The following is a 27,582-nucleotide window of genomic DNA, read 5'->3' as shown; positions in this document are numbered from 1 at the left end:
CCTCAGTTGAAATAGCAATACATAATTTCAGATATATACATAAATACATAAGTATTATTTATCTAACTGTACAGTTCATCTGTGGGTTTTGTAATGAAGTGGTAAAAAAATAATTTAACAAAAAACTCATTTAAGAAGCATTTAATGTTAGCAATACAAAGGTCACATTGAAGGGTGCTGTGTATACCAAATGTATGAAATTATTTTTGTTTTGGTCTCTTCACCATCAAAAATATATGGACTTAAGTATTGTTTCCATATCTACCTGCATTCAGGACTCATACGACATGTTCGAAATGAATGGCGACATGGACAAGAAGAAGAAGAAAAAGATGAAGAAGAAGGAAAAGCTGGAGGGCATGAAAAAAGAAATGGATATAGTGAGTGATTTTAAGAAAGCTCTGTTCTTTTATCACCTTTAATCATGTAGAAAGGATTGGGCATTAGTTGAATAAAGGCTCTATCACTTTCCACGTTACTTTTATGACTTATTCCAGCTGCTGTTGAGATCTGACCAAATGCATCAATTTAGATATGAGTACATAACCTTAGCTCACTCCCCTTTGGAAGATTTCTGAATCTGTAATTTTGTCTGTCTCCTTCTGCAGGATGACCATGAAATAACAATTGAAGAGCTTGAAATGAGGTACACCACCAGTGTCGATAAAGTAAGACATTTCTCATCTTTTATTTCAGTCTTGTTTATTTATTCTTTATTATGCAACATTAAACAAGACAAAGGCAGTGCCTCTGTCCTTTTTTAAAGTTCACTTTTTTTCATGTGTCTTGCTCTGTACTCCATCCACAGGGCTTGACCTCCTCATTCGCCCGAGAGGTCTTGGAGAGAGATGGTCTTAATGAGCTGAAGCCTCCTAAAGGAACTCCTGAGTATGTGAAGTTTGCCAGGCAGCTGGCTGGAGGCCTTCAGTGTCTCATGTGGGTTGCCGCTGTTATCTGCTTCATCGCCTTTGGAATTGAACTTGGAAGAGGGAACCTCACAAGCTTTGATGATGTGAGTCAGCACTCTTCCCTTTCTCTTGCTTCTCCTTTAGTGTACAACTGAACCGAATGCATTATGGCTCATGTAAATTGATTTGAGCAGGAAGTATCGGAGAGAACTGGGAGGCAAATGAAGAGAGACTGTGGGAAGGAGGGCAACGACGTCCTATTTTAACATCCTCTGTCTCTCTCTCTCTCACTCCAGCTGTACTTGGCCATTGTCCTTATTGCTGTTGTCGTGGTAACCGGTTGTTTTGGTTACTACCAAGAATTCAAGAGTACTAACATCATTGCCAGCTTCAAAAACCTAGTTCCACAAGTAAGTTGCACAAATGCAGGTGTCAAAATGTTACCAAATGTTGGCCTATATTATTAATGACGTCTGTTATATCTCTCTGGCCTTCATGTTTTAATCCTCTTTCATCTTGTCTAATCTGGCAACCCACTCTCCAACATTAGCAAGCCCTAGTAATCCGTGATGGTCAGAAGAACCAGATCAATGCTAACGAACTAGTGGTGGGGGATCTGGTGGAGATCAAAGGAGGAGACAGAGTCCCTGCTGATATTCGCATCATCACTAGTCAGGGCTGCAAGGTAAAATACACACATACTGCAGTGCACTGTGGACAGGATACTGTCCTATAGCATTGGATACTTTATTAGAAATGTTATAATGCTATGTTATAATGCAGGCCTATGGTCAAAGTTTAAAAAGTAAAATTTCTTTAAATAACACGAGTTGATGATTTGAATAATGGAGGGACACTAAAAGGTTCACATTTACTTGGCTAATGGAATTAAAAACATGAAAGAGCTTGGTCCATTATCGCACACCTCTGTTTCTTATCTCGATTTCAACATGCAGATATGTAGGAAATCTTTTGTAAATATACTTTGTGTGCCAGGTTGACAACTCGTCCTTGACTGGGGAGTCTGAACCACAAACCAGGAGCCCCGAATGTACTCACGAGAATCCCCTGGAGACCAGGAACATTGCTTTCTTCTCCACAACCTGTCTGGAAGGTACATTAGATAACAGGGTTGGCTTTTGTACTCTTTAACACATTATCTTTGCCTAAAATAGGTCTATGATGGCTTCTGCTAATATTTTTCAGTTTGTTGTGAAGCAGAAGCAGTAACTAAACACGGTAAACAAACATACAGTATCTCCTCTCCCCTCCAGGTGTGGCCACTGGCGTGATCATTAACACAGGCGATCGTACTATCATCGGTCGGATTGCCAGCTTAGCAAGTGGTGTAGGAAACGAGAAGACGCCTATCGCTATCGAGATTGAGCATTTTGTGGACATCATTGCTGGTCTTGCGATCTTTTTTGGGTTTACCTTCTTTGTGGTTGCCATGTTTATTGGATATGCCTTCCTGGAAGCCATGATCTTCTTCATGGCTATTGTGGTGGCTTATGTGCCAGAAGGGCTACTTGCTACAGTAACCGTAAGTTTCACATCTACTATAACATCTGTGTGTGTCAAATACCTGTCTGTCTTATAATAAGAGAACCCAGCTTTACAAGTGCTCATTTTGAAGAATCACGTGTTGTGTATTAGTACACAGTTACTCGTTTTCTCTGTGGTTCTTCTTTGTAGTAACACACCAGCCCATAACAAACTGTTTCTTTTGGACAGGTTTGTCTGTCTCTCACTGCTAAGCGACTTGCCAGGAAGAACTGTGTTGTGAAGAACCTGGAGGCCGTGGAGACATTAGGTCAGCATATCAGACTGTTACTCAGCGGAGACAGCTTATTATAAAATCACTTCATGATGAAAGGGATCATTTTATTTATAATTCGATTATTTAAAGTCTCACTGAGTTCAATTGTGGTGATAAAATCATTGCAAGTTTGGCAATATTTAGATATTAGTTAATAATAATGTGCTGAGTGGTTTTCCACAGGCTTGACAGTTTATATCTGTCTGTGTGTTAAATTGTTTTGGTTTTTTTTGGCTGTTTTATTGTCTCAAGTTATAATAAACCTACATTTTTTATGTTTTCTCTTTCATATGAAGCTTATGTAATGAAATGTCTTATGAATAAAAACTGTCATTGCCATTCATCAAAAAGTTTATCACGTATGCAATTCATAACATCGTAAAAATGTCCTCATAAAATCCAGTCTCTCGTACGTTTAGAAGACGCGTGTGTAACCTTTGACCCTTGTGTGCTTAGGCTCCACTTCAGTGATCTGTTCGGATAAGACGGGCACACTGACCCAGAACAGGATGACTGTAGCTCACCTTTGGTTTGACAACCACGTTCACGCTGCTGATACCACAGAAGATCAGTCTGGTAAATAAGCACATTTAAAGCAGTGCCTTTTGAAATCACCCAGTTGTATTGCTGTAAACAGTTCTATAACAATAATCAAATATGCATAGGTCAAAGTTTCGATCAGTCATCAGAGACATGGCGTTCCCTGGCGAGAGTTGCAGCCCTCTGCAACAGAGCTATATTCAAACCGGACCAGGAAGGAATACCCATTCCTAAGGTACAGGATGATCTCTGGTGTTACTGTCTCATATGTACGTAATTACGTGAACTCTGTGCTATTTAATTAAACTTGGTTTGACTTGATTTGGAGTCAGCTTGCATATAGTGCAACTCTGGCCCTGCAAAATGTTGCATTTAGTCTTGCTTTATTATAAACATTATATAAAGTTATAGTAGCTCGGTGGCCCATTATCTAACTCTTTCATGAAAAGATTTGTTCTCATCACATTGCTTTTACCGCCTCTCATAGCGGATTGTGGTTGGAGATGCATCTGAGACCGCTCTGCTCAAGTTCACTGAGCTCACTGTAGGAAACACCATGGACTACCGAAACCGCTTTAAGAAAATTGTGGAAGTGCCTTTCAACTCTACCAACAAGTTTCAGGTAGCAACAGAGATATTTTGTCATGCTTGATGAATCCCTGCATTCTTAATGATAAAAAAAAAGATCATTTTGTGGTCACCTGGAGCTTTACATTACTTAATTGTCTTGTCTGATCCTTAGCTGTCTATCCATGAACTAGAGGATCCGCTGGACCTGCGTTATCTGCTGGTGATGAAGGGAGCACCAGAACGTATTTTGGAACGCTGCTCCACCATTTTGGTAAAAGGCCAGGAGCTGCCGCTGGACGAGCAGTGGAGCGAATCCTTTCAGACGGCTTACATGGACCTGGGAGGGCTGGGAGAAAGAGTACTGGGTTAGAGTGCTTCTCATTAAAATGTTGCTAGAGTTGTTTGTTTTTCCCGCCACACACTGTTGGAGGTTTGAGCAAATCTTTCAAAACATTTTCACTGTAATCAGCTTTGTTTTATGGCCCGTAATAATTGATAGTACATAATTAATTTTGGTGGCGCTTTGGGTTTTGTGTTTTTAACCATCCTTCCCTGCGCTCCCAGGTTTCTGTCACCTTTATCTAAATGAGAAAGAGTTTCCTCGTGGCTATCAATTTGAAACGGATGACATGAATTTCCCCACATCTGGATTGTGCTTTGCTGGCCTCATCTCAATGATTGACCCACCAAGAGCCACTGTACCCGATGCAGTGATGAAATGCCGTACTGCTGGTATCAGGGTGCGTTACTATGGCCACACTTAAACGGCTTGTTTTTTTAGATGGTTTGAGTTCTAAAAAATAGTTTTTACTCACGTAATGCAATTTTTTTTCTCATAACTTTAGGTTATCATGGTAACTGGAGACCATCCAATTACTGCAAAGGCAATAGCAGCTAATGTTGGCATCATCTCAGAAGGCAGTGAAACAGTTGAGGATATTGCCCAGAGGAAGCGCATACCTGTGGAACAAGTCAACAAGAGGTGACTGCATCGCTTCAGACCACAGTTTAAACAATTCCCATTTCAGTGGCTTATACATTTGACTGTCTGTACATTTGAGTCTAATGTTTATTTCTCACAATCATTCAGCATATGTTGTGACAAATAAATAAACGATGTATATGTATGTGTCTGCACAGTGAAGCTCGTGCTTGTGTGATCAGCGGTGGCCAGCTGAAAGACATGAGCAGCGACGAATTGGACGAGGCGCTGCGCAACCATCCTGAGATGGTGTTTGCAAGAACATCCCCTCAGCAGAAACTGATTATTGTGGAGAGCTGTCAGCGTTTGGTAAATACAAATACACTGTGATCTCTCACTACCCTGCCTCCACCTCATAACTCGCGGCCTGACTTTTAAACTTGTTGTGCACATGTTTCATAAAAGCATATGCTAATATCTTACGGTCCCCTTACAGTAAGATATTAGATATTAGACCTTACTATGGCCCCCCTGTGAGGACAGTGAATGAAGAAGCAGCAGGGGAAGAGATTGGTTTGCTCATATCATTTTACCCAGTGTGTTCAGGTTAATGACTGTTTTCATCTTTCACCACCCCAGGGCTCCATTGTGGCTGTGACAGGTGATGGCGTGAACGACTCTCCCGCTCTTAAGAAGGCCGATATTGGCGTCGCCATGGGGATCGCTGGCTCAGATGCTGCGAAGAACGCAGCAGACATGATCTTACTGGACGACAACTTTGCTTCTATTGTCACCGGAGTGGAGCAGGGTGAGACTTGAGAAGAAACTCTGCTGTGTATTAAAAGTGGTCGTATGTAGAGTGAATTTATATTTTCCTACTTAAAGTACTATTGATTTTGAGGTAAAACCTGTGGTAATTATAAACATCCTGCAGTTGCTTGTACTAAGCAATGAACAGTTAAAGCTAAAGCACATTGAGTCCTTTTGTTGTCACACCTGTGTATGTGTGTCTGTAGGCCGTCTTATCTTTGACAACCTGAAGAAGTCTATTGCCTACACGCTAACAAAGAACATTCCTGAGCTGACTCCATATCTGGTCTACATCACCGTCAGCGTGCCTCTTCCTCTCGGCTGCATCACCATCCTGTTCATTGAACTGGCCACTGACATTGTGAGTAACTATGTCATTAGTACCAGTTCCTTAAGGAAGAAAATTGCTTAATTACAGTCATTACGCTGATAATTTGGTTTAACTAGCGATGATTGCTGTTATCCTATATTTGCTTGCACCACTCACACACAGTTTAGCCCTTAACAGTGGGTGATTTAGTGATATTAATATATTCTTCACTCTCATATGTGCTTTGGACTGATATCTCGTATGTTTATTTCTCTCTGGTGTAGTTCCCCTCGGTTTCTCTGGCATACGAGAAAGCAGAGAGTGACATCATGCACCTTAAACCTAGGAACCCCCGGCGTGATCGCCTAGTGAACGAAGCCCTGGCTGTGTATTCGTACTTCCAGATAGGTGTGGCTATAAGTGTTTGTGTCATTAAAATATACATGCAGTACAGTTTTACTATTGGAATTGCTTATCCCAGTTACCCTTAACTGAATGACAAACACAAAACTATCTCAGTCCATCCTGTAAAGTGCAGCAGATGAGATGGTACTGCTAATACTTAGAATATCTATTTTTGTCTCTCTGCATCTACATACTGTTTAGAAACTTCTGACCCTTTTTATTCTATGTATGTTTTAGGAGCCATTCAGTCTTACGCAGGTTTTACTGATTATTTCACCGCCATGGCTCAGGAGGGTTGGTTTCCACTCTTATGCGTTGGCCTGCGGGGTCAGTGGGAAGACGTCAAACTTCAAGACTTACAAGACAGCTATGGACAAGAATGGGTTAGCTTAGACCTTCTGTTTTACTTTCAGTGTTACTATAAGTGTTTTTGGTAATAGGGATATTTGTAATTTCTTTATGGAAGGACTTACTCTCTCATTTCCTCTTCTCTGTGTGCAGACCTACAGTCAGAGGCTGTATCAAGAATATACGTGCTACACCGTGTTTTTCGTCAGTATAGAGATTTGCCAGATCTCAGATGTGCTCATCAGGAAAACACGACGTCTCTCTGCATTCCAGCAAGGCTTCTTCAGGTCAGCAAAGACCCGTCTATACCATGACTTGCTACTAGCTAAATGTGAAGCGGAAACATTTCTAGTTTGTCAATAACTGTGAAACCAGGATAAAGTAGAAAACCAGCATAATTCCTGTCTGAGTGTTTAACTGTTATCCAAGATGGCTAACCCTGCTGATTGTCTTGAAATTAAGCAAAAAGAGCTTAAAGTGCAACACATGAAACTAGAGTCAGGAAAGTGGCAACATTAGATGCTTGTATAGCCACTTTTCTTAAGAGCTACAGCTGACTACAGAGTCTTTGTTAAACACTAATTTTGCAATTCCTAAACACAAAACACAAGTTTGATACATTTATCTGGGAAATTTCCCATGTGTTTGGTCTAATAAGTGACTGTAACAAGATCCAACTGGGAGATTTTATGTTTTCGTGTGCAGGAACCGAGTCCTGGTGTCCGCCATAGTCTTCCAGCTCTGCCTGGGTAATCTGCTTTGCTACTGCCCTGGAATGCCCAACATCTTCAATTTTATGCCCATCAGGTAAAAACACAGGTCCTCATTTACATGGTCACCATCTTAAAATCATAGTTCAGACTGGATTGGAAAACAAATTGTCAGTAATCTACAGAACACATTTTTTATTAAAACATAATATTGAGACAATAGGTAGAAAATGTTTAATATTATACTTACTAACTTACACAATCATTTTTGCTTGTTAAAAACCAAAAGGTTCTTTAAATGTTAACACATTGGGTTATTTTCTCTTCAGGGTTCAGTGGTGGTTTGTTCCAGTTCCATTTGGTATTTTAATCTTTGTCTATGATGAGATCAGGAAGTTGGGAGTGAGAAGACACCCAGGAAGTAAGTTTAAAAATCTTCTTCTTCTTCAATCATCATTAAATTAACCATTCTCATTCCATGACGATGAATCTATCTCTTGCTATTTCACAGGTTGGTGGGATCAGGAATTATACTACTGAGATCATAGAAGAAATTTCAGCCTTTTGTCCAGTGACATGCATGAAAGCATCCTTTATTCACAGAACATGACAAACCAGGAGAATGTCACCCAATTCAACAATTATCTACATTTCACTGAGATTTATGTATTTAATTTAATTTCAGAAATTTATGAATTTTCAAAACTTCCTAAATGCTTTTGACAAAATAAAAAAGGGTTAATCGCTATTTCAAAACTTCACAGATGTGTGTTTTTGCAAATCTTTGACTGATTGCATTGTATTTATATTAATAATGAATTTTATGACTGTCAAATCAATTACGTGTCTTTTTAATAAAATATGCTTCATGTGTGCTGACCTTTTCCAACCTACAATGTGTTTCACAAATGTTAACACTGCACATGTGATTCAGATTTTGGGTTATCAGTTTTAATGGTTAAGGATAACCTTTTTAAATTAATTTGGCAGAGGTCTTTATAGCTAATATGCAGTGCAACTGTCATAAATACAAACACACACAGATATTTTAGAAATTTGTCAAAAAATTATTTAAACTAAAATTATATCGTTTATTAAACAAATAATAAACAATTTGGATTTTTACACCCAAATTTGAGCTGGCACATTGGACTTCTATTCAAATTAAAATAATTTTTTGATTTAGGATCTTAATCAAAAAACAAAATTAATGATTTTTTGCAAAACAGTACATTTGCAAATTTTTGACTAACAATGATATTTTGGCATTACAAATATAACTTTGATTAAAGACCTTGCACACATTGGTGTATTGACGATTAAAAACATAAAAAAATGATTTTGATAACTACGAATACTGTTAATTTGCAGCAGCTGTGACATAAACCTTACACTGGGAGGTGGTCTAATACATTTGTTAAGCACTGTGTGCAAAAGAATTTCTCCAAGAGAAATTTGATTTCAGTTGTTTTTGAAAAACACCAATAAACTGACAACAATTCCATGTAGAACTGATATTTAAAGGATGGGAAGCATATGAATTAAAGTTTAAAATCACACAATCATGTGGCAGATTGAATCTTTTTACATGTTGTGAATATGCAAAAATTAAAATCTCAAAATGCCATGTTTAAGGGCTTTTTGAGATTAGGGGTTTTTTGTTCTTAGATATCATTTACATTTGAAATATTGGTACAAATGTTTTCCCCTTTTTTAGTCTTCAGCCTTTTCAACTTTGTTGTATTACTATCACAAATGATCTGTGTACAGTAACAGATAATGTGTCTTCAAACATGAGATATGAATTCATTTCCTGTGATATTTTGCTGTTTCATTAAAAAAGAAAAGTGTTGCAGCTCTTTTGAGGACTCCTTTTAGGAGTTTCCACTTTTTCCTTTCACAGAGGTAAACTTTGCATTAAAGTCTATTTTGCCATTATTTAGTGAACGTCACGCTTAAATACGACTTGAGTAACGACTTAAACCATAAATATTTTAGACAAGTGTTTACTGATGGTGTGAATAAATGAGACGTAGGGTCATTTTTCTTCCACACATTCTTTTTTCAGCCAGATGAGTTGCACCCTGCTTTTTCGTTTTCTTTTTTTTTTTACAAAAACAAATGTAATAATAATGCTGGTTTAAGACATGCATTGGCTTTCAGACTAACAAAACTGTTCAAAAATAGTAATTCTAGTAGTTCTTTTTTCTCTTCTTCTTCCATCTCTTTGGATCCTTCTTCTTTTTTGGACTCTATTCGACCTTCCAGATGGCGATCTTGCCGTCACGACACGCAGAGCCACTGAGGACATATCGATCCTCGGCAGAGCAGAGCGTCTGAATGCTGTCTGAATGGGCCTGCAGCTCCTTTGCTACCGTGTGGCTCTCTATGTCCACTACCAACACTTGGCTACTCAGCTGACCATTACACTGACCCCCAGCATCACTCCTTCCAACCCAGATCTAAGAATACAAAAGGACATCAATGAAAGGTTTCATTGGATAAATGAAAATGTTTTGAATGATTAAAACAACTGAATGGTTGACATGTTTGTGTAAACCTCACAAGACATGCTGACAACAATAGTAAAAATATCAATACAAAGCAGCAAACATAAGATCATTTCGTGACCTGACATGCTAATCACAGCTCACCTGGTCTTTGACACGAATCATACATGTGACCCCTGAACTTCCAGGCAGGGAGATTATTTTAAACGGATGCCTGTGATTGTTTGTGTGCCAGAGACACAACTCTACTGAGTCTGCACAGCCTGTCCACAGCTGTCCTCGCTGAAACAAACACACAAAACACATGAACAATCCTGTAACTGTAGGAGTTCAGAGTTAAGAGGTCAAGAGTTAATGTTTCCATTGTAACCCCTCCAGATTTGACAGAGAAACACTCATTTTTAACACTCGATTTTAACTACTATCATTTTACACCTCAGAGTTACATTAAAAGAATGTGACTCTGCTTAGAGTAAAATTAACTCTACTTTTGCAAGAAGACTATTAACACCAAAACATTTAACACTTTTGAATTTGCTGTGTACACTGTGACTGCATGCCACCTACTGACTGAGACATGGATTGACACAATGAATCACCACTAGCGTTCTTAATTAACAGACATATAAGCAAGGATTGTAAAGTCACCTCTGGTATATAAATGAAGCTGCTGAAACTACTGGGCATGCTCTGTAGGTCCTTATGAAGTGTTATCTTTCTTTGTGGTGTCCCACTCTTTTTCACTTCCACAATGCCGTCACCACAACCTGCACGAACACACATCCTCAAATCATCATCCAAACACATTTGGCTTAAGGTGGCTTAATGTGTAGACATAATTGATCTACTTAGACCACCAAGAAAAAAATGTTAGGCATTGTCCCAGATACCTCTGGGCAATGTATGTAAGCAATGAGAACAAGTGGACTGTCATGCTCCTGGGCCTCCAGCCCAGTGTTTTGTTTTGTTTTTTCTGCACTTATTATAAACTTCCTTGGATTTAAGAAATATGCAAATTCAAGCTCTGTATTACTGAGTCTGGAGTTCAGTATTCCCTAGTACCACTGCACTTTTGTTATTTATATAGTTAATTCTTGGTTCTTGTTTATGTTAGTTCCCTTTTGTGTCCACTTCACCCTAGTCTCGTCTCCGTGTCTTGTCTCTGTGTTTTGTTACCCTTTTTTCTCCCCGGTCTGGTCTCCCTGTGTCCTGTCTCTGTGGCTGTATGGTTTCCCTGTCTTGCCAAGTTGTTACATCTTAAGCCCTGATCCCTGTGTTTGTCCCATCCTGTCCCTGTAGTCATCTCTCTGTGTTTCATCCTGTGTTCATCCTTTTTGTGTCCCCTTAAAGTCTGTTAAGTCTCTGTTTTTATAAGCCTTTCGTCTTGATCAAGCAGGTATGTCTTAGTCTCTGCCTCAGTGCTTATGCTTCCTGTTTTATTTTGACACTCCGTCGTCTCTTGTGCAATATGTTTGGTTTAACTTGCCATGTCTTTGATTGGCAGCTGTGCTCCCACCTGTTTCCTCTTCACCTGTATGTATTGTCAGCATCGCCCTCATTGTGTGTAAGCTTTTCTCAGTCTGCTTTTGCGTTTGTAAATTACCATCAACTCTGCTCTGTTATTGCCTGTCTCACGCCCGCTCTGTGACATGAAGCTCTTGAGAGAGAACTCATTACTCCGAAACACATAATCAGAAACATTGATTAAATGAGGGAGAAAGAGGAGAGAGCGTGTACTCACAGCACCACAGAGCACTGTTGTGGATCTGTATGGAGGAGAGATAATCACAGCTGAGTAAAAACTGCCGCTTCACTTTAAGACTGGATGAGTCCCATTGCAGGATCATCCCATCGCGGCTGCAGGAGTATGTCAGCAGGCTGGGAAAGAAGGCTCATTTAATACAGCATCACAACATGTTCATTAACACATTGAGACTCACTGTAATAAGACTGCTCTCATTTTTGCGCGTGTGTTGGTTTTTGTGCTTTGTACGAACTACAGATTAACACGTCTCTACCTGTTGGCTTGGTTGCTGGAGTCCACTGTGAGGCCAGTCACTTCATGTCTGTGTTCGGTCAGCTGTTTGTTGCTGGACATGCTGTGAGTGTCGATAATGTAGATTACAGAGTCCTGAGAACCAATCCACACCTGCTCCTGGACCAGTCCTATCATACAGTTCTACACAAAGGATAAGATAAGATGTATTTTATTCATCACAAAGCTGCCAAATTTCTATTTTTTACAACAGTTAAGCAGAACAAACAAATAACAAATAGTTTAAATAAGAAGATGAGTATGTAGCTCAATCAAATACACTACATATGTCTAAAGGTAAAAACTAATAAGAAATTAGAGAAGAAACAAATGTTCAAATTAAGTATGAATTTAAATTAGAATCTTAAATAATAATAGATAAAAGTAAAAATGTGATGGGAACTTGATGTATGTAGCTTAATGTAGCTTAATGAAAATCACTATATCTTAGAACACAAAGGCAATACAATGTTGAAATATTGGTATCTGTTTTACTTCTATTACTATAAACCTGCTCTTTTTGAATAATAAATACAGAGAACAACACAGAGAACAACAATACTGAAAACAACTGAATGTTGCACGAAAGCCCTCGACCAAAACAAATGTGTCCATCGACCACGCTTCCTGTGTCCCTTCACATCCTCTGCATGGTGTGGTAAACATAGACTGTGGATAAACAATTGGATGTAGCCTCTGGGTCTGAAAAGTGAAACTAATGTGGAAATGTCCCAGACCCCCTCTCAGCAGAAGGGACAGACATGACCCAGCTTTACACTTGCCATGTATTTGTAACTCAGCATGATATTTCTGGCTACACCTGTGGTCTAAAAACTGGCAGCTTGTGCGATAATATTGCAAGATGGTCTAAAGTTTGAATCACTGAGTACTGTAACAATCTAGCAATGCAAAAACTTATTGCATTTTCAGTATACGAATAACTAAGTCAAACAGCCATGACACTTTATACACATGTTGTTTGAGATCTATAAGCATGTTTCATTTTCATGGACAAAATCAGTGGAGAGATACATTAAATAGCTCATAGCTCAAATAGTAAAAGCACGCTTCCTCTCACCAGCTGCGACTGTCCAAGCTGGATACAGTCCTGCAGCATTGACCAACTCGCCGCATCAAATACAACCACCTTACCCCCACTGAGAGCCACCCACAGCTTTGGGTTCATATCACCCACTTTGCCAGTACCAGTCAGCTGACCTGAAATGAGAAAGAAATGTGCAAAAAATAAGAAAAAGTGTTCTAAATACATAAAAAAAAAGGATAACAGCAGTCAGTTAACACTGATTTTAAATTCATTAATTAACGCTTATTTCACATTTTCCATACATAGTTTTTTTACATAACTATATCACGTGGTAATAGCTGTTTTATATAGTTGTACAAATATCAGATCCTCTTCAAAATAGTGTGTATGGATAACCAATGTTGATATTGACAAAATATAAATAGGTTTAGTGATATTCTGTTGTAAAGGTAAGTAGCCTCCCCCTCATTTCAATGATACCTGGAGTGTAAAGCAGCACATGTACGGTCTGTGGCTCAGCCAGGTCCAATGATGGGTTGATCTTGTGTTTGAGAGTCTCTGAGGTAGTTTTAGGCACTATCATAGGCACTGGCCAGAAACAAGAACACGATAAACAAATATAAACAGCATATACTGAACATACTCTTCTATATTTATTTATTTTTTCTTTTATCAAAATTACACGATTTGACAGAAACAGTCAAAAACAAAACAAAACAACAAACTCTGAGCCCAGACCTTCTTGTCTGATTTTATCAAAGTAAGCCAGCTTTGAAGCAGCAGTGATGGATCTCTGATTCTGCAGGCAGCCTGTGACAGCATCTATTAGCAGAACGTTGGTCAGAGCCTGAGTCATGTACTGAGGGTCCTAGAGACACAAAGTGAGATTAAAAACCTAAAATAATAACAAAAGGATTAAAAGAAGGGGTAAGGCAGGTTGTACTTAAGAACAGAAAAGTTATGGCAAACCAACAGAGTAGCTAAATCAGTAACACTGCAGCAAAAGCTATAAAAATACTGGTGACCAGTGGTACCCATCAGCCTCCTAGTAGATACACCTATGGTATAAATTTTAAAATGTTAGGCGACCTATTTCTTGAGTTGTTACAAGATTTTTAGAAAAGTTTGAGGTCAGCGTCACTGAGATTCAAACTCATGAGAGATTTTTAGTAGATACAGGTGTGGAATCAAATTCAAAGTCCTACCCCACTTTGTTCTTGAGTTATCAAACTAACAAACTTGGGTGTCCACATCGCCTGCCCACTCGCCAGGCATGGTGATGACAATACCCCATCAGCCTTTTATGGCTGACAGGTAAAAAGTATAATTTAGACGCAGCATGCAAGCAGCAGCCAAACGTCTACGGCTGACAACTTGAAGGACAGTAAATCCTCGATCCTCAGCATTACATAGATGTGGACTGGGAAGGTACGTCTAATAAAATCACATCTGTTAAACTGTTTTAAGATCATTTGAGTTTTCTGCACCTTGTGTTGATCTGCCATCTTGCGTCCAGCCCACATCTCTTTGATCACGAGGTTCCAAAGCTCAGTCTCTGTTTTTAGGTTGGCCTCAAACACTTCAGGCCTGCGGGATGTCTGGATACGAAGGGATGGAATACGAACGAGCAGAAAGGGAACTGAGGTAATTTTTACCTCCTGTAAGAGATTGTTTATTTATTAACAGACGAGAATGAGAACACACAAGGCACAATTATCAAAAATAGTCTTAAAGATGCTACTTGACCTGTATATCTCTGAACTTTGTGATTTCCAAGAAACCGGGCCGTCCTTCAGTGAGCAAAAACAGCCGTTTCTGCGTCATGGCGATTTTACCAACGCCGTGGGAAGTCTTGACACAGGAGGACAACTTGTAGACACACTCATTATTGTCAAGTCGGTCAATGACATCAGAGGGCAGGTTGACATCTTGTGCTTCAGCTTCCATCTCTTTCCAGAATGTGTAGAAGACTCTGAAAAGTTCAGGGTCCACCTGCTTTGGCTGACCTCGGACAGAGGGGTGTGCATACGCAACTAGATGCAAACAGACAGAGATATAGAAGACAAAGACACCCAATCTTACAATCTTAAAGTGATCCAAACCAAAATGTCAGTGGTTTTTCCTTTGTCCATTTATCCACAGCTTTACCAAGAGCTGTGGATAAATGAGGCAGACCAAAAACATACCCATGCTAAGGTCCACTGCTTTGGTGCACAGCTGAAAACAGCTGTTCTAAAGACGACCGGCATAATACTACACCATGAGCAATAAATTTTCACACTCAGCACTGAAACAGTTAGCATTTGGAGTCATGTTCTTCCACCACAGAGTGAATTAAAGGCCAATATTTACTGCCCTTTTAGCTATTTTGTTGTTTTTGTTGTTGTTGTTTGCTAGCCCCCTGGGTTTTGCTAGCATTGCTTCTTGCCCAGCATCCAGCTGCCCACAACCCTGAAATCACTAAGCAGTTAAAAAACTGATAAATGGGAAGCTTTGGTTTGTTCACAGAGTTTCTTTTTATATGCATTAGCGTACAGTTTTTAATTTCAGCAGTTGATAAGAGTAAAGAGAATGATCTTAAACTATTAGTCTTGGTTGTACAAACCCAAACTATGGCCTGAAAGACTCAATCTGAGACAGATATGCAAATCAGAAATTATAATTTCTTCGTTAAGCTGTAATCTATAGATAAAGGATTATACTAGATCATCTGATAGCTGCTTAAGTTAATCATAATGGCAACTCTGGAGCGTTAATGGAGAAAATAATTAGTGTAAGTAACTTCTGTGTCCATCTTATCAGGTCATCTAATAAAATGACTTGAAAAATGTCTTGGACATTCACAAGCCAATTGTGCACCGCAGCATTTTAGTGAGTTCCCTTGGCTTGCACTCCTGATTACAAATACACACGTAACAGTTTTAATTCTGAGGGATCTTGAGGTTACACACAGCTCATAAGAGAAAGCTTCAAAAAGCAGAAGACAGCTTTTCTGTTTGACTTACTGTCAGTGAGAGCATCAAATAAACGCTGTATGGTCGCCACATCTCTAACAATCCTACACTCTTGAACGCATCGCATAAACTCCTCCTGATACAGAGGCTTACAGGGAAGCTGAAACTTCTTTACATGGTCATCAGGCTCCACCAGCGGCTTCTCATTGTCTGTCTTAACCTAAGGCAGAAAAAAAAGACAACATCACTGCTTCATCACCAGCAGGTGCAGAACTTCAACCACGATGAAAACGTGCGTGAACCAACCTTGAGGATGAGTCTCTTGAGATCAGGCCGCCTTTGAGCTTGTTGTCTCTCATCTCTTTGCAGCGAGTCTACGAGCCATGTGACCAAGCTAGTGGGAAAAATTGCAGTGTCGGTCTTATTGAGGTTTTGGAAGTCGCTCAGTGCGTCCAGTCGCCGCGAACACAGTGTGTTGATTAAACCACGCAAGTAGTAGTATCTGCAGGAGAAAACTTATTTTATTCATGTCTCAGGTCACTGGTGTCAGCAACAGCACTGAAAAGCTTTATAAAAGAATAAAGCGCAGGGAAAGCTGATTCTAAGCAGCGGGAAGCACATAAATATAGATATAGGTATATATAATATAATATATAGGTGCGTATAAAGAATAACAAGAGAATACCTGGCCAGCATGGCAGGGTTCTCACTTTGGACAGAGAAAATGGCTTTTCCGAGCTGCTGGATGAGCTCAATGTAATAACTTTGGACAGAGTGGAAGGACAGAGATGCTGGGAAGTCTGGAAGCTTGAACACCTTTATAGGTTTTGGAGTTGTGCTTGGTGCTGGTAGAGACAAAAAACACAAAGGGGAGGAAGGCAGATTAGACAGATTTTCTTTGTCTTGACAGTGTTTCCTTCATTAAATCAGTCAATCAAGTATTATATCTAACTGGGTATTAACCCCTGGGGTCTCACCGGGGTCAGATAGGAGGATCTTGGAGAGCGGTGTGTTTCTTTGGAAGCCGATAATCTTATCTTCTCTCAAGTTAGGGAGACTCATGCCCAGTCTCTTACTCAGCCTCGTCTCTGTGATGGAGCCCTTTCTCCTGGCTTGAATCTGCTGCATGGTGGGTCTGTGTGGGGCTTCAACCATGGCCTTCATCCTAAAGGATGGAGGATAGAGACAAAAGAGTGCTGCAGAAAAAGTGTTCACCTGAACATTTACCAGCAGCGTAGTTGTCATATACCAACATAAGCATATCCATCATAACTTTATATCAGAATATATTTTTACTTTCCGGCTTAACAGGTACATGTAAGTAAAGCTGATACAGCCAAACGCGACATCCCTGTAACAGATCCTAACTTGATGAAGGTTGTGGTGCTTCTGAGTTTTTCCAAGAGCGGTTTGACCACCAGATTTGTGCCTCTTTTAATATTATCAGTTACCTCGAGCTCATTAGGTTAAAAAAATGGACATACTTTTGCATCTCAGAACGAGTGCTGAGCTCCATTCGTGCAAAGCTATCCATTTTCCTGTTGAGACGATCCTTGAGAAATGAATGGAAGATATGCGTCTCCAGCACCTGCAACACAGTCCTGTCAGTTCTTTTAATTATGCGTAACCTCTCCAGCATCAGTGTCTGTTGAAAGATGCCGGCTGATCTGTCGCCCTTCTAAGCAAAGCCGCACCGAGTCAGCCTTTACCTTCTTATAAAAAAGTTGCTCAGCTGGCTCTCTGGTTTTCAGGAACTCTTCACTGTGAAACACTCGATGTTCATAATTCAGATGACTGCTCACATCCCTGTTACACACACACACACACACACACATCAGCAAAATATTAACACATATCTAAAAGAAGCATCCCACCAATAGTGGACTGATTAGTAAATTCAGAACCTGAAAATGTTGACAATTAATTCCAGTGCAATCCTCTGGATGTCGTTGTTAAGGCTGCGTTGCCATGTTCGCCTCTGTGCCCGCTGTTCACTGATGTCAGTGCAACTTGCATGGTGGCACTGATCCAAGTCTAAATGTATTCGTAATAACTTACACCTGCAAAATAAATTCAAGTTAAGTGAAAGTACGCCCTCAAACCCTCATCAGGTTCTTATCAAGGTCTACACCATGTTGCTACTTATTTACCTAATCCAGAATGCAGAAGCAGTGTGTGAAAAACTAAGTACACCCTTACTTCTTAAGTAGCAGCCAGTTGCTGCTAATCTAATGCACTTCCAAGATCATCAACAAATATGAGCATCTCTATAAAAGCAGATGTTTTGGCAGTTTGCAGGTCTGGAGTACTCAGCTGTATGTTATTAAAATGCTAAAGGAAAGGCTACAGCAATGATCTTAAAGAAGCGCCTGCTACTACCCATCAGTCACAGAAGGGTTTAAAGCAATTTCCAAACAATTTAAAGTCCATCATCCTACAGGAAGAAAGATTATTTATAAGTGAAAAACTTTCAAGACAGTTGCCAATCTTCTCAGGAGTTGACATCCCAGCAAATTCACCCCATTGTCACATGAGCAGTGCTCAAAGAAAGTGCCAATAACTCAAGCGCTGCATCTCAAACTCAGGTTAGATGTTAAAGTTCATGACAGCAAAATTAGAAAAAGACTGAACAGAGGTTTCAATATAAAGACTCTTTTTCTATTTAGAAAAATAAGGCAGCACAGTCTCCACAAGGTTTCTGGCACAGTGTCCTTTGGACAAATTACCAAAGAGGAAATGTTTGACCATAATGCAGATTAATATTTGATGAAAACCAAATTGAGCATATTAGCACAAACACCCTAAAACAACGATCAAGCACGGTGGTGGAGGGGTGATGCTTTGGGCTTATTTTGCACCCACAGGAACTGAGCATCTTGCAGTCACTGAGCTGAACTCCTCTGTATACCGAAGCATTCGAGCGTCAAATGTGAGGCCAACCTTTAGCTGCCCAATAGCTAAAGATGGTTCTACAAGTTTTTGAATCATAAGGTGTACTTAGCTTTTACTCACTGCTTCTGGATCTTGGCTTAGTTTGTAATAAACGATGACACAGTGTAATATGTTCTTGTTCATCTGAGGTTGTAACTAAATAACTGTAAGACCTACTTAGGATGAGATGATTTGTTTTTTAATGATGTATTTAAATTTAAAGTGTTACAATAAAAAGAGGGTGTACTTTGGTTTTCACATGACTGTAAGACTCTGACTTTTTAATCATTACCTGGTATTACAGCATAGTATTTACTTTAACAGTTTTTTGGCAGTAAAATAAAGTACCTCTGTGTGAAGCAGTGTGCAGCAACTGGAGGAATGTCCGGCAGGTTAACAGTATCAAAAGTAGAAGTGCTGAGACTTCCATTATCAATGTTAATTAAGATCAGATCATCTGTTTCCTGTAGAACACAGTAACATGAACCAGGTTCAAACAATTATAGAACTACTAACTTATATTTGAGCTTGGGGGGTAACTCCATTTCTTAACCTTATCCTTTACAAGAGGTGGGCGAATTAATGGGAAATTTAAAGTAGAAGGTTATGTACTTACAGCTGATACGTCTGCAAAATGACTGAGATGGCAGCCCATAAGAAAGGCTGTAGGAGCCATTAGAAAGTCCAGCATGCCTTTAGCCAGGACAGGAACATATGGGTGCTGCCACAGCAGAGGCTGGAAGAATTATTAGACAGGCAAGGAAGAAATGAATGGACCAAAGATTAAGGAGCGGATGGCTTTATTGTGGACTGAGGGGGTCCATCGCCCACTAGTGTTGGCACTTTTTAGACATAATAATTTAGGTTTTCTATACAGAAGCTCTAAAGTTTAATATATGTGACTTTTTTAATGCTTAAGGGGAAATTAATAATTGAGTTATCCATTTTTATATCCCTTACTGTAATTTGGTGTAACATTAATACCAATTAACATCCATCATCCAGACACACTCATTTACATAAGAGGAATTTCATTTTGGCAAATTTTATGAAATACCCATATTCCCAAGGTTTCCAACTGCACCCTTTTTTTTTTTAAAGGATGGAATTAATAAGTATTGCATGCTTATACTAACTCTAGACCCTTGAAGATATGCTGTGGATTTTGATCTAACCTGCAGAAACAACAACAAGCTCTCTGCCATCAGCGTGAGTCTTGCCCAGTCAGCAGAAAATAACACCACCCGCTGCTCCTGCAAGAGACAAGACAGCACCTACAGGGCGGGAGACAGAAGAACAGAAACAGAGGGAGGGAAGTGGAAATGAATGTGAGTCTCCACTCGTTCGATTAACACAAACACAAAACAATGTGTGTGTTACCTGCAGCAGCTGCTGTGGCCTGAAGCAAAGGAAGGGCAGGTGGAGGTCTAAATCTATAACCGGGTGGTCCTTGTCTTCTCTGGAGGGCAGTATGATGGTCAGAGGACGTATTGTAAACATCTGTAAAACATGTGGATATGAATGTAGTGCACTGTGCTGGATACACTGGCCTACTCTGAGCTCCAGATTTTGAAGTCTCTTAAAGACAAATTTCAAAGTCTTTATTTAAGCCGATTACAAACACACACAAACCAAGTGCAGCTGTCCAGGAGGTGGAATTGGCACAAGTGTCAGTTTGGCCGCAAACTCCTTCACTCTCTCTTCCATGTCTGACAATCGACAGGTTCTCAGCTGGATTAAAAGACTAGCAAATCAACAGAAAGAGTCAGACGAGAAGAAGGCTCTCTAACCTGCTATAACCACACTTCTGAAAGTCAGATTTCTTACAGCTATTTTTAAACTCAAGAGTCAAAAATGTCACAAAAACCCCTTTTTGATCTTAGCAATTTAATTTGCTGAGTAATTAGGTTCAGTTCTCGGGTTTCTTACCATGAAAGACAGTCTTTGAGTGCAGTGAAGTAAGGATGCTTGGATATGACACAGATGCTGTAGGCACAGAAGAGTTTAGGACACTTTGAAGACCCTCTACCATTTCGATAGAGAGACATCCCTTCCTGTGGAAACACAGATAATCCAACAGGGACTTATTTTCTTTTAAGGGTTTTGTTAGTTTCATGAAACATTACAGTACACTGCACACATGCTGACTGCTTATCTTATTATTATACTATCATATGCAGTATTATGTGTAAGTAATTCGTACCAGTATTGGACGGTAGCACTGCATTACTACTCCATGGGTCTTGTTGCCAAGGATGTCTGTGAAAACCAGGAAGTGGAATTGTTCCTCTTTCTGTTCACTGGTTACTTGGAGGCCACCTGGTTAAAAAATGAAAATGCACATGTGCATTGTGTTTTATGAACACAATGTGTCATTATAGTACCGCTACAGCACACACAGCCAGAAGGCACATGTACAAAATCTCTGAAAAACTCTATAATTAAAATATATTTAAGAGAAGACTGTTGGTGTTTTTTGATGGTATTTAGGTGCAGTATATACAGTACAGTGCAAAAGTCTTGAGCCACCCATATTTCTTCATTCCTTATATTTTGCTAGAAAAACAGGGAACAGGTGCAGAAATATATTGAAACATGCAAACATGAATGGACATACAGTATATAAGGCAAAAACAGAGTTTGCACTATTCTAATGATCTGGTGTTGCATGGTGGCTCAAAATAACATGCAGTTAGAAACAACGAAAGCACCTCCACCATTTTTACCGATGCCTGTAGACACTCACTGTTGTACTTCTCTCCTGTTCTCCTCTGTAGATTCACTCTATCAGGGCGTTTGCCACTGATTTTCGCTCCAGTTCTTGAGTAATTTGACATACCTGAGGCTTTTCTCCCTGTTTCCTTTCCTGAAGAAAGGCTTCATAACAGCCACCCTTCCACAGAGACCATTTCTGATGAGGCTTCAGTGAACAGTAGATGGACCAGCTGAAAGGTCAGATGCATCTCTGAGTCCGTGTGTCAGGTCTTTGGTGGATTTTTTCTTATTTCATAAGGATGTGACTTTCATATGCTGTAGATTGTTTTTAGGTCTACCGCTTCTTTTGTACTCCACTTGTCCATCCATCCAGCCATTCATTCATTCACTTCCACTTATCCTTTTCAGGGTCGCGGGGGGCACTGGAGCCTATCCCAGCTGTCATAGGGCGAGAGGCAGGGTACACCCTGGGTAGGTTCGGTGAGATAGATACCACGGTGGCCTTGTCAGAGGGGTAGGTAAACCCAGAGTTTGCTCCCCCAAAGTCAACGGGGCTCTGTCTGGCAAACACGGTTTCTCAAACCCTCACCACGGTCCATATTTGCATCCAGAAAGCCTCACCCTGGTCAACAGGACTCAGTAGCCCCGAGCGAGCACTCTCGCACGCACGCAGCGGTACCGCCGCCGCCCGAGGGGCTACCTGGTTGATCCTGCCAGTAGCATATGCTCAACACCATATACAAATGTTTGTTGTAAGTTTGCCAATGTCCGCCATCTGAATGTTTCATCCCCATTAAAAGAACCATTACCATGTTCCAGTGGACGTCAGTAACATGAGCTTTCATCGTGCATTGTGCATGTGTACATGTACTATACGTGTGAGTGAGTTGTCTTAGTGTGTCTTTGTGTCTGACGTTGTGTGTGCTATGGAAAACCTTTTACCGGGGAAGCAGAGCTGAGGTAAAGCCATGAGATCGATGTTTTTAGGTACACTGACATCTTCTATTCCTCCTCTTCGACCTGCCTCATCTCCACCTGCAAAAAGGCAGCTGGTTGGAGAGACATAAAAACTCCAAGACACAAAAAATCTATGGTAAGATAGGTAAAATGAAGAAATACGATATTAAAGATCAATAACTGTTTTGTATTTAATAATAAAGTGTTTTTTTCTCATGTTCCAACTGGTGTATTTATGGGTCAAATGTACCAGACCTTGACTGGGTGTTGGTGCAGCTGAAGGAGGCAGTTCTCTCTTTTTCCTGATAAAAGAGCGCCGCAGCTTCCCATGTGATCTCAGCATTTCACTTTCAGCCTGTGTTCTGCTAACAAAAGGTGGCGCCAAGACTGAAAGAACCTCCGGCTCCAACAGGAGGTGTTTGAGAGTTTCATCATCGTTAATGGTCTGAGTGGGGCAGAAGATGGGAAAGATTTAAGAGGGTGGGAAGGGGGAGGAGAGTCCTTTCTCATACTGTACCTAAACTGGAACTTTGCTGATATAACCAGTAAAGGTTTCTGTTTATCATTACCATCACCCTTTTATCAGTTTATAGTAAATTACTTATGTCAAACATTTGTGTATCGGAGTGTATTTTAAGGCAAAAACCTGGCAGATTTCCTGGAGTTTGTCACTGGATGCTCCAACCACCACGCAGGCTTCCAGCAGAGCAGGCAGCAAAGAGTCTGCCATCTCTGAAACCAATCCACGACCTGGGTGAATACACCTGACCAAGGGTCTACTCAGATGTGCTGGATCTAGAGAAATAGAGAGGCAGGCTAGAGTAAAATGAGCCAGAAATTAGATACACATTAGGAGGTAAAGATAGAAGACAAAAAAAACACTTAAACTTGTTTGTGTAGTAATAAATCAGACAGTTGTCTAAGCTCTCTGATCGTCATCCTTCTCTTTAAAAACAACACTTCTCAGCTAAATAAAGCTATAACACATGACCGAGCGGCTGTTCCAGCTCATTATTAGAGTTGCTGTTTTTGTTAGCATCATAAGAAAAATGGCTCAGATGAAAACTTCTCAGAAACCAGTGAGACAACACCACGCATTTTATTTGCATAAAACATGCTGAATGATTCTGTTGTGCACTTGTTTTTGCACTTCCCTCCATAGTCGGTTGAAATTAATTCAAAGAGAAAAGTATCGATACAGAGCAAAGCATCTCTTGTTACTCTTGTTAAATGCACAGGGCTTTAACTTCATATAAAATTATATCACAACATTTCTCCCTTTCATACTTTAACATGTGAAACCATCACTGTCTGACTGATTTTACATATTGATACCACTAAAGAATGGTAGGATTTGCCAAATAAAAGCATAATTTTTCCATTTTCGTGACAAAAAACAAAACTCCTGAGACATGGTGTTGACATCATAAGTTTAAAGCTGCTGACTGAGTGCTCAAAGAGCTCTGTGAGAATATAAAATGAACCTCGCCATGATGACTAACAGCCCTCTGGTTGTCACAGCACCGTACATCACTTTGTAAGTGCGTTATAAACACAGTTGATGTGGACAGTCCAAATTTTTCACTACAATTTATTCATCAGCTAAACCTTTAATGTTTGTTGTTTAACTCTCAGACTTGTTAATGAAACAAGCATATTAATATGTTGTGGCCTGTAAAATGAACAACAATAAATGGCCAATAATATTGAGAAAATGTTGCCTTGCAGCTTTAATCTGAAGGCAACCATAAAGCAAATCCAAAGTGAGGCCATACTTTACACGATTACATGTGGAAAGTATGGACAGTATATGTCATTGCACCGCATATATTTCCTGTAGCACAGTTTCCACAATTCTGTCTACGTTGTATTATTATCTTTGGCTGTACAGAGCATTATTATTATTAGTAGTATTAGTAGTAGTAGTATTAGTATTGTAAATCCTATCAATAGGCATCCTATTCCCTTTATCATCTGCTTCTTTTTCCTTAGAGCTTAATCACCACATCACATTTCCCTGATGGTCCAGACAGTCTAGTCTTTTCCTGGAAAATTGGGATCATGTGTGCAGAGGAAAATGGAAACATGCACAGAAAGCAGAGATTACTTAGAAGTAGGCCACAAGTTCTACATGAGGGCTACATGAGTTGATATACTACCAGCTGGCTTTGATATAGTTAAAAGACTAAAAGGACTTTCTTAGAATCTGAGCGGCACGAAAGTACTTTAAATGCTCTCACAGGGACATGAGCACTTCAATCAACTCATTCTAACAATATCTTAACCTTGACCAAGTAACCATGGGAACAGGGTGAGACTCCCCTTGTTTAGTCTAAATTAACAGCTACTGGACAACACCAAGAATGTTAAGAATAAATAAAGTATTATTGCAAAAGCATGCTGCATACACATGCAGACGGCTTCTTTCAGTGATGTGATTATCATTTTATGCAGTACAGTCACATGACCCCTGGAGAAAAAAGGGTAAATTCCATACAAAACCACCACAGCACATATCAAGGCAAGTGTAACATGTTCTGATACCGCCACAACACAATCGTTTACATGAACACTTGTATCTTTGATACAAGTGCTTGATAGCAGCCAGACGTAAACATGATTTAAAAAGGAACATTGTGATTTTTACTATCAGTTTAGTGGAAAATGCCCTGAAGTTGCCTGATGCCTAAAATATGATGTCTCCTTTGATCTGCTCCCATACTAATTGTGAAAAGTGCATCAAACAGGGTTCAGCTTGAACAGTGGCACTGTTACCAACGATCGAGATGAGGTTAAAGTGCAGTCAAAACGGCTCACTGAGATCTAACAATGATTCTTTTTACTGTTTTAATTTTTACTGTTCTTTTTATTGTTTTACTGCTGGGGCCATCCTAAGCTGCCTTAAAACTATGCAGCCCCTGAAACATAATGTCCAAGTCAGATCATTGCCACTGTTATGATGGAAGGTAGCATATGCTTTTTTCTGTATAAAGGTCACAATGTATAGTTGTATATCGACACTTGCATTCCTAGAGAACATTAAAGTGCCACACTTTAAGTTTAGCAATAACTGTTGTATAGATGTTGTGACATGTGATTCCGAGTCACACGCTAAACGGGTGAGACGCTTCTGTTTGCACAGCACACACACACACACACACACACACACACACACACACACACACACACACACACACACACACACACACACACACACACAAATGTGTTTTAAAGTTTCTTTGACTTGTCACTAACCTCCTCACTCACAGGCTTCGCAGCTCCTTCTTATTTTTCCGCTCTCACATTAATAACGCCGATGCGGAGCTGAGCAGTGCGCGGCACGGACTGCGCAACCATGTCCTGAGCTGCTGAATGAAACAAACTCATCCCAGATAGTTCCCTTTAACGCGGTCTGTTTCCCGTTTCGCTATTGTAGCGGTTCAACCATGCGCACTGAATATTTGAGGAAGCGCAAAAAGCTTTTATGGACTTCAACACACGTTAGGTTTAAAGAGTGCATAAAGCGTAACTGGGCTCTGTATGAATGACTGGAACAATCTTTAACAATCAGAGGTGTGGACTCGAGTCACATGACTTGGACTCGAGTCAGACTCGAGTCATTAATTTTATGACTTTAGACTTGACTTGAAAAAATGTTCTAAGACTTGTGACTTGACTTGGACTTTTACACCAATGACTTGGGACTTAAATTGGACTTGAACCGGTTTACTTGAAAAGACTTGATATTTTACCCCAAATATAAAATTTAACATGCATATTATATAGAGATTGAAAATGTGACGTCATTCACGGGTAGAACCGCAAAGGATTCTGGGAACTCGTGGCAAGCGGTACTAGCGCAAGCAGGCTTTCAATTAAAATCAGTTATACAGCGATAAAAAGAAACACAAAAATGTCAAGAAGCTGTTGTATTATTAACTGCAAATAGCCGGTCGCATGACAGCCACGGGAAGCCGACGGGTAAAGAGATCGGTTGTTATCGGATTACGTCATTGAGGAGAAATTGTTCGAGCCATGTTTCCGAAGTAACAAAGAGGCGACGGGTGTCCTGGATTGCAGCCATTCAAAGATCAAATATAACGTCCCAGAACACTCCAGCTCACATGTTAGTCTGCTCCAAGCATTTCCACAAAGGTCAGTCTTCTGTTGTAGTTAATGCGTCATTTTCATAACATAATTGGTGATATAGGTTACAAGCAAGTCTGGCGCTGAACAGAAATTGTCGCGCTATGCTCCTTTATTTATTGTGCATAAATAGTGAATTGTCCTGACACAATATTGTGTTTCGCTTCTGTTATTATGGTACACTGACAAAAACACATACTTTTATTCACAGGATAAAACAGGTTTTTTGTATCACTAATTGCCCAGTACGATTACAGCATACAGTATTATTGTCACTGCTACATTTCTGTGATGCGTACCAGAAATTATTTCCACTACTAATTAATTACCGTTGAGCTCAAAGGTCCTATTAATAAACGGTTAACGAATGTGTATTTATGACGACAATTTGTGAGACTGGTAAACTTATGATACGTACGATGGTCTTTCGTTCTACACGGTGCATTTCAAGGTCCTGTACCCATCCGTCGGTAAACTGTACCTGGGCTTGTTGCAGTGACCTGAAGTTACTAAACTTCATGAGTGTATGCACTCACTCCAAGAACCGTATGATTATAAATATGCATATAAATATGCTACGATGAGATAGCTGACTTCATCTAACTAGCAAATGTTTTCCAGGCTACGTTGGTGATGCAGTTTTTTTTTTAAATGATATTTTTTTTAAAAATATCATTTATTTATGTATGATATTTTTGTCATGCGATTTTAAAGCCGGTCCTACAACCGCATCCAAGAATAACATGCAGCTTATCTCAGAACTGTCGGTGAAAATTATTCTTGGAGCTAGGTTTAATTGAGCTGCATTTTAAAGAGGTGCAATTTCACAATTTGTGTATATTTTCTAAGTTCACTATTTTGTCATGTGTTGAGAAAAACACAGATTTTAAAATTACATGGTCTAATATTTACATTTAGCATAACTGCAACATGCTTTTTTTCGTTTT

General features: G+C 39.7%; 2 protein-coding genes across 2 annotated transcripts; one reads left to right on the top strand and one right to left on the bottom strand.

Moving 5' to 3' along the window:
* Positions 1–274: 274 nt before the first annotated feature.
* Positions 275–7,982, top strand: LOC146564434 (potassium-transporting ATPase alpha chain 1). The gene is made up of 23 exons (XM_085292233.1): positions 275–380; positions 609–668; positions 809–1,012; positions 1,205–1,318; positions 1,459–1,593; positions 1,905–2,022; positions 2,183–2,451; positions 2,643–2,721; positions 3,184–3,303; positions 3,393–3,502; positions 3,755–3,889; positions 4,010–4,202; positions 4,402–4,577; positions 4,683–4,819; positions 4,978–5,128; positions 5,399–5,567; positions 5,776–5,930; positions 6,164–6,287; positions 6,522–6,667; positions 6,786–6,919; positions 7,338–7,439; positions 7,672–7,763; positions 7,854–7,982. The coding sequence occupies exons 1-23, from the start codon at positions 288–290 to the stop codon at positions 7,880–7,882; spliced, it is 3,045 nt and encodes a 1,014-aa protein (XP_085148359.1). The 5' UTR covers positions 275–287; the 3' UTR covers positions 7,883–7,982.
* Positions 7,983–8,163: 181 nt separating this feature from the next.
* On the bottom strand, positions 8,164–25,836 carry LOC146564433 (DENN domain-containing protein 3-like). Its single transcript, XM_085292232.1, has 28 exons — positions 25,745–25,836; positions 23,136–23,284; positions 22,745–22,934; positions 22,475–22,567; positions 21,021–21,136; positions 20,747–20,871; positions 20,450–20,561; positions 20,198–20,317; positions 19,993–20,091; positions 19,434–19,553; positions 19,166–19,281; positions 17,791–17,946; positions 17,596–17,692; positions 17,371–17,474; positions 16,864–17,051; positions 16,572–16,731; positions 16,193–16,388; positions 15,938–16,106; positions 14,679–14,965; positions 14,420–14,590; positions 13,671–13,800; positions 13,413–13,520; positions 12,966–13,105; positions 11,871–12,031; positions 11,594–11,730; positions 10,501–10,619; positions 9,997–10,134; positions 8,164–9,804 (listed from the first exon to the last, which is right to left on the bottom strand). Exons 2-28 carry the CDS (start codon positions 23,217–23,219, stop codon positions 9,595–9,597), a joined length of 3,846 nt encoding a protein of 1,281 aa, XP_085148358.1. The 5' UTR covers positions 23,220–23,284; positions 25,745–25,836; the 3' UTR covers positions 8,164–9,594.
* Between the last annotated feature and the right edge of the window lie 1,746 nt (positions 25,837–27,582).

This window comes from Mchenga conophoros, linkage group LG11 (genome assembly GCF_057382185.1).
Source record: "Mchenga conophoros isolate Kocher_MC1m ecotype Shallow Benthic linkage group LG11, M_conophoros_male_GT1.1, whole genome shotgun sequence".
Classification (NCBI taxonomy): domain Eukaryota; kingdom Metazoa; phylum Chordata; class Actinopteri; order Cichliformes; family Cichlidae; genus Mchenga; species Mchenga conophoros.
This window is presented reverse-complemented; position numbering and strand designations above follow the sequence as displayed.

Excerpts from the sequence above, each read along its gene's own strand:
- LOC146564434 (XM_085292233.1), top strand. The coding sequence starts at position 288 with ATGTTCGAAATGAATGGCGACATGGACAAGAAGAAGAAGAAAAAGATG. Across the intron at positions 7,440-7,671 it reads TTCAATTTTATGCCCATCAG|GGTTCAGTGGTGGTTTGTTC; the intron begins GTAAAAACACAG and ends TTTTCTCTTCAG. Across the intron at positions 7,764-7,853 it reads AGTGAGAAGACACCCAGGAA|GTTGGTGGGATCAGGAATTA; the intron begins GTAAGTTTAAAA and ends GCTATTTCACAG.
- LOC146564433 (XM_085292232.1), bottom strand. The coding sequence starts at position 23,219 with ATGGCAGACTCTTTGCTGCCTGCTCTGCTGGAAGCCTGCGTGGTGGTT. Across the intron at positions 20,318-20,449 it reads CTCCTGGACAGCTGCACTTG|ATGTTTACAATACGTCCTCT; the intron begins GTTTGTGTGTGT and ends CATGTTTTACAG. Across the intron at positions 14,966-15,937 it reads ATTTGATGCTCTCACTGACA|TTGCGTATGCACACCCCTCT; the intron begins GTAAGTCAAACA and ends GTTTGCATCTAG.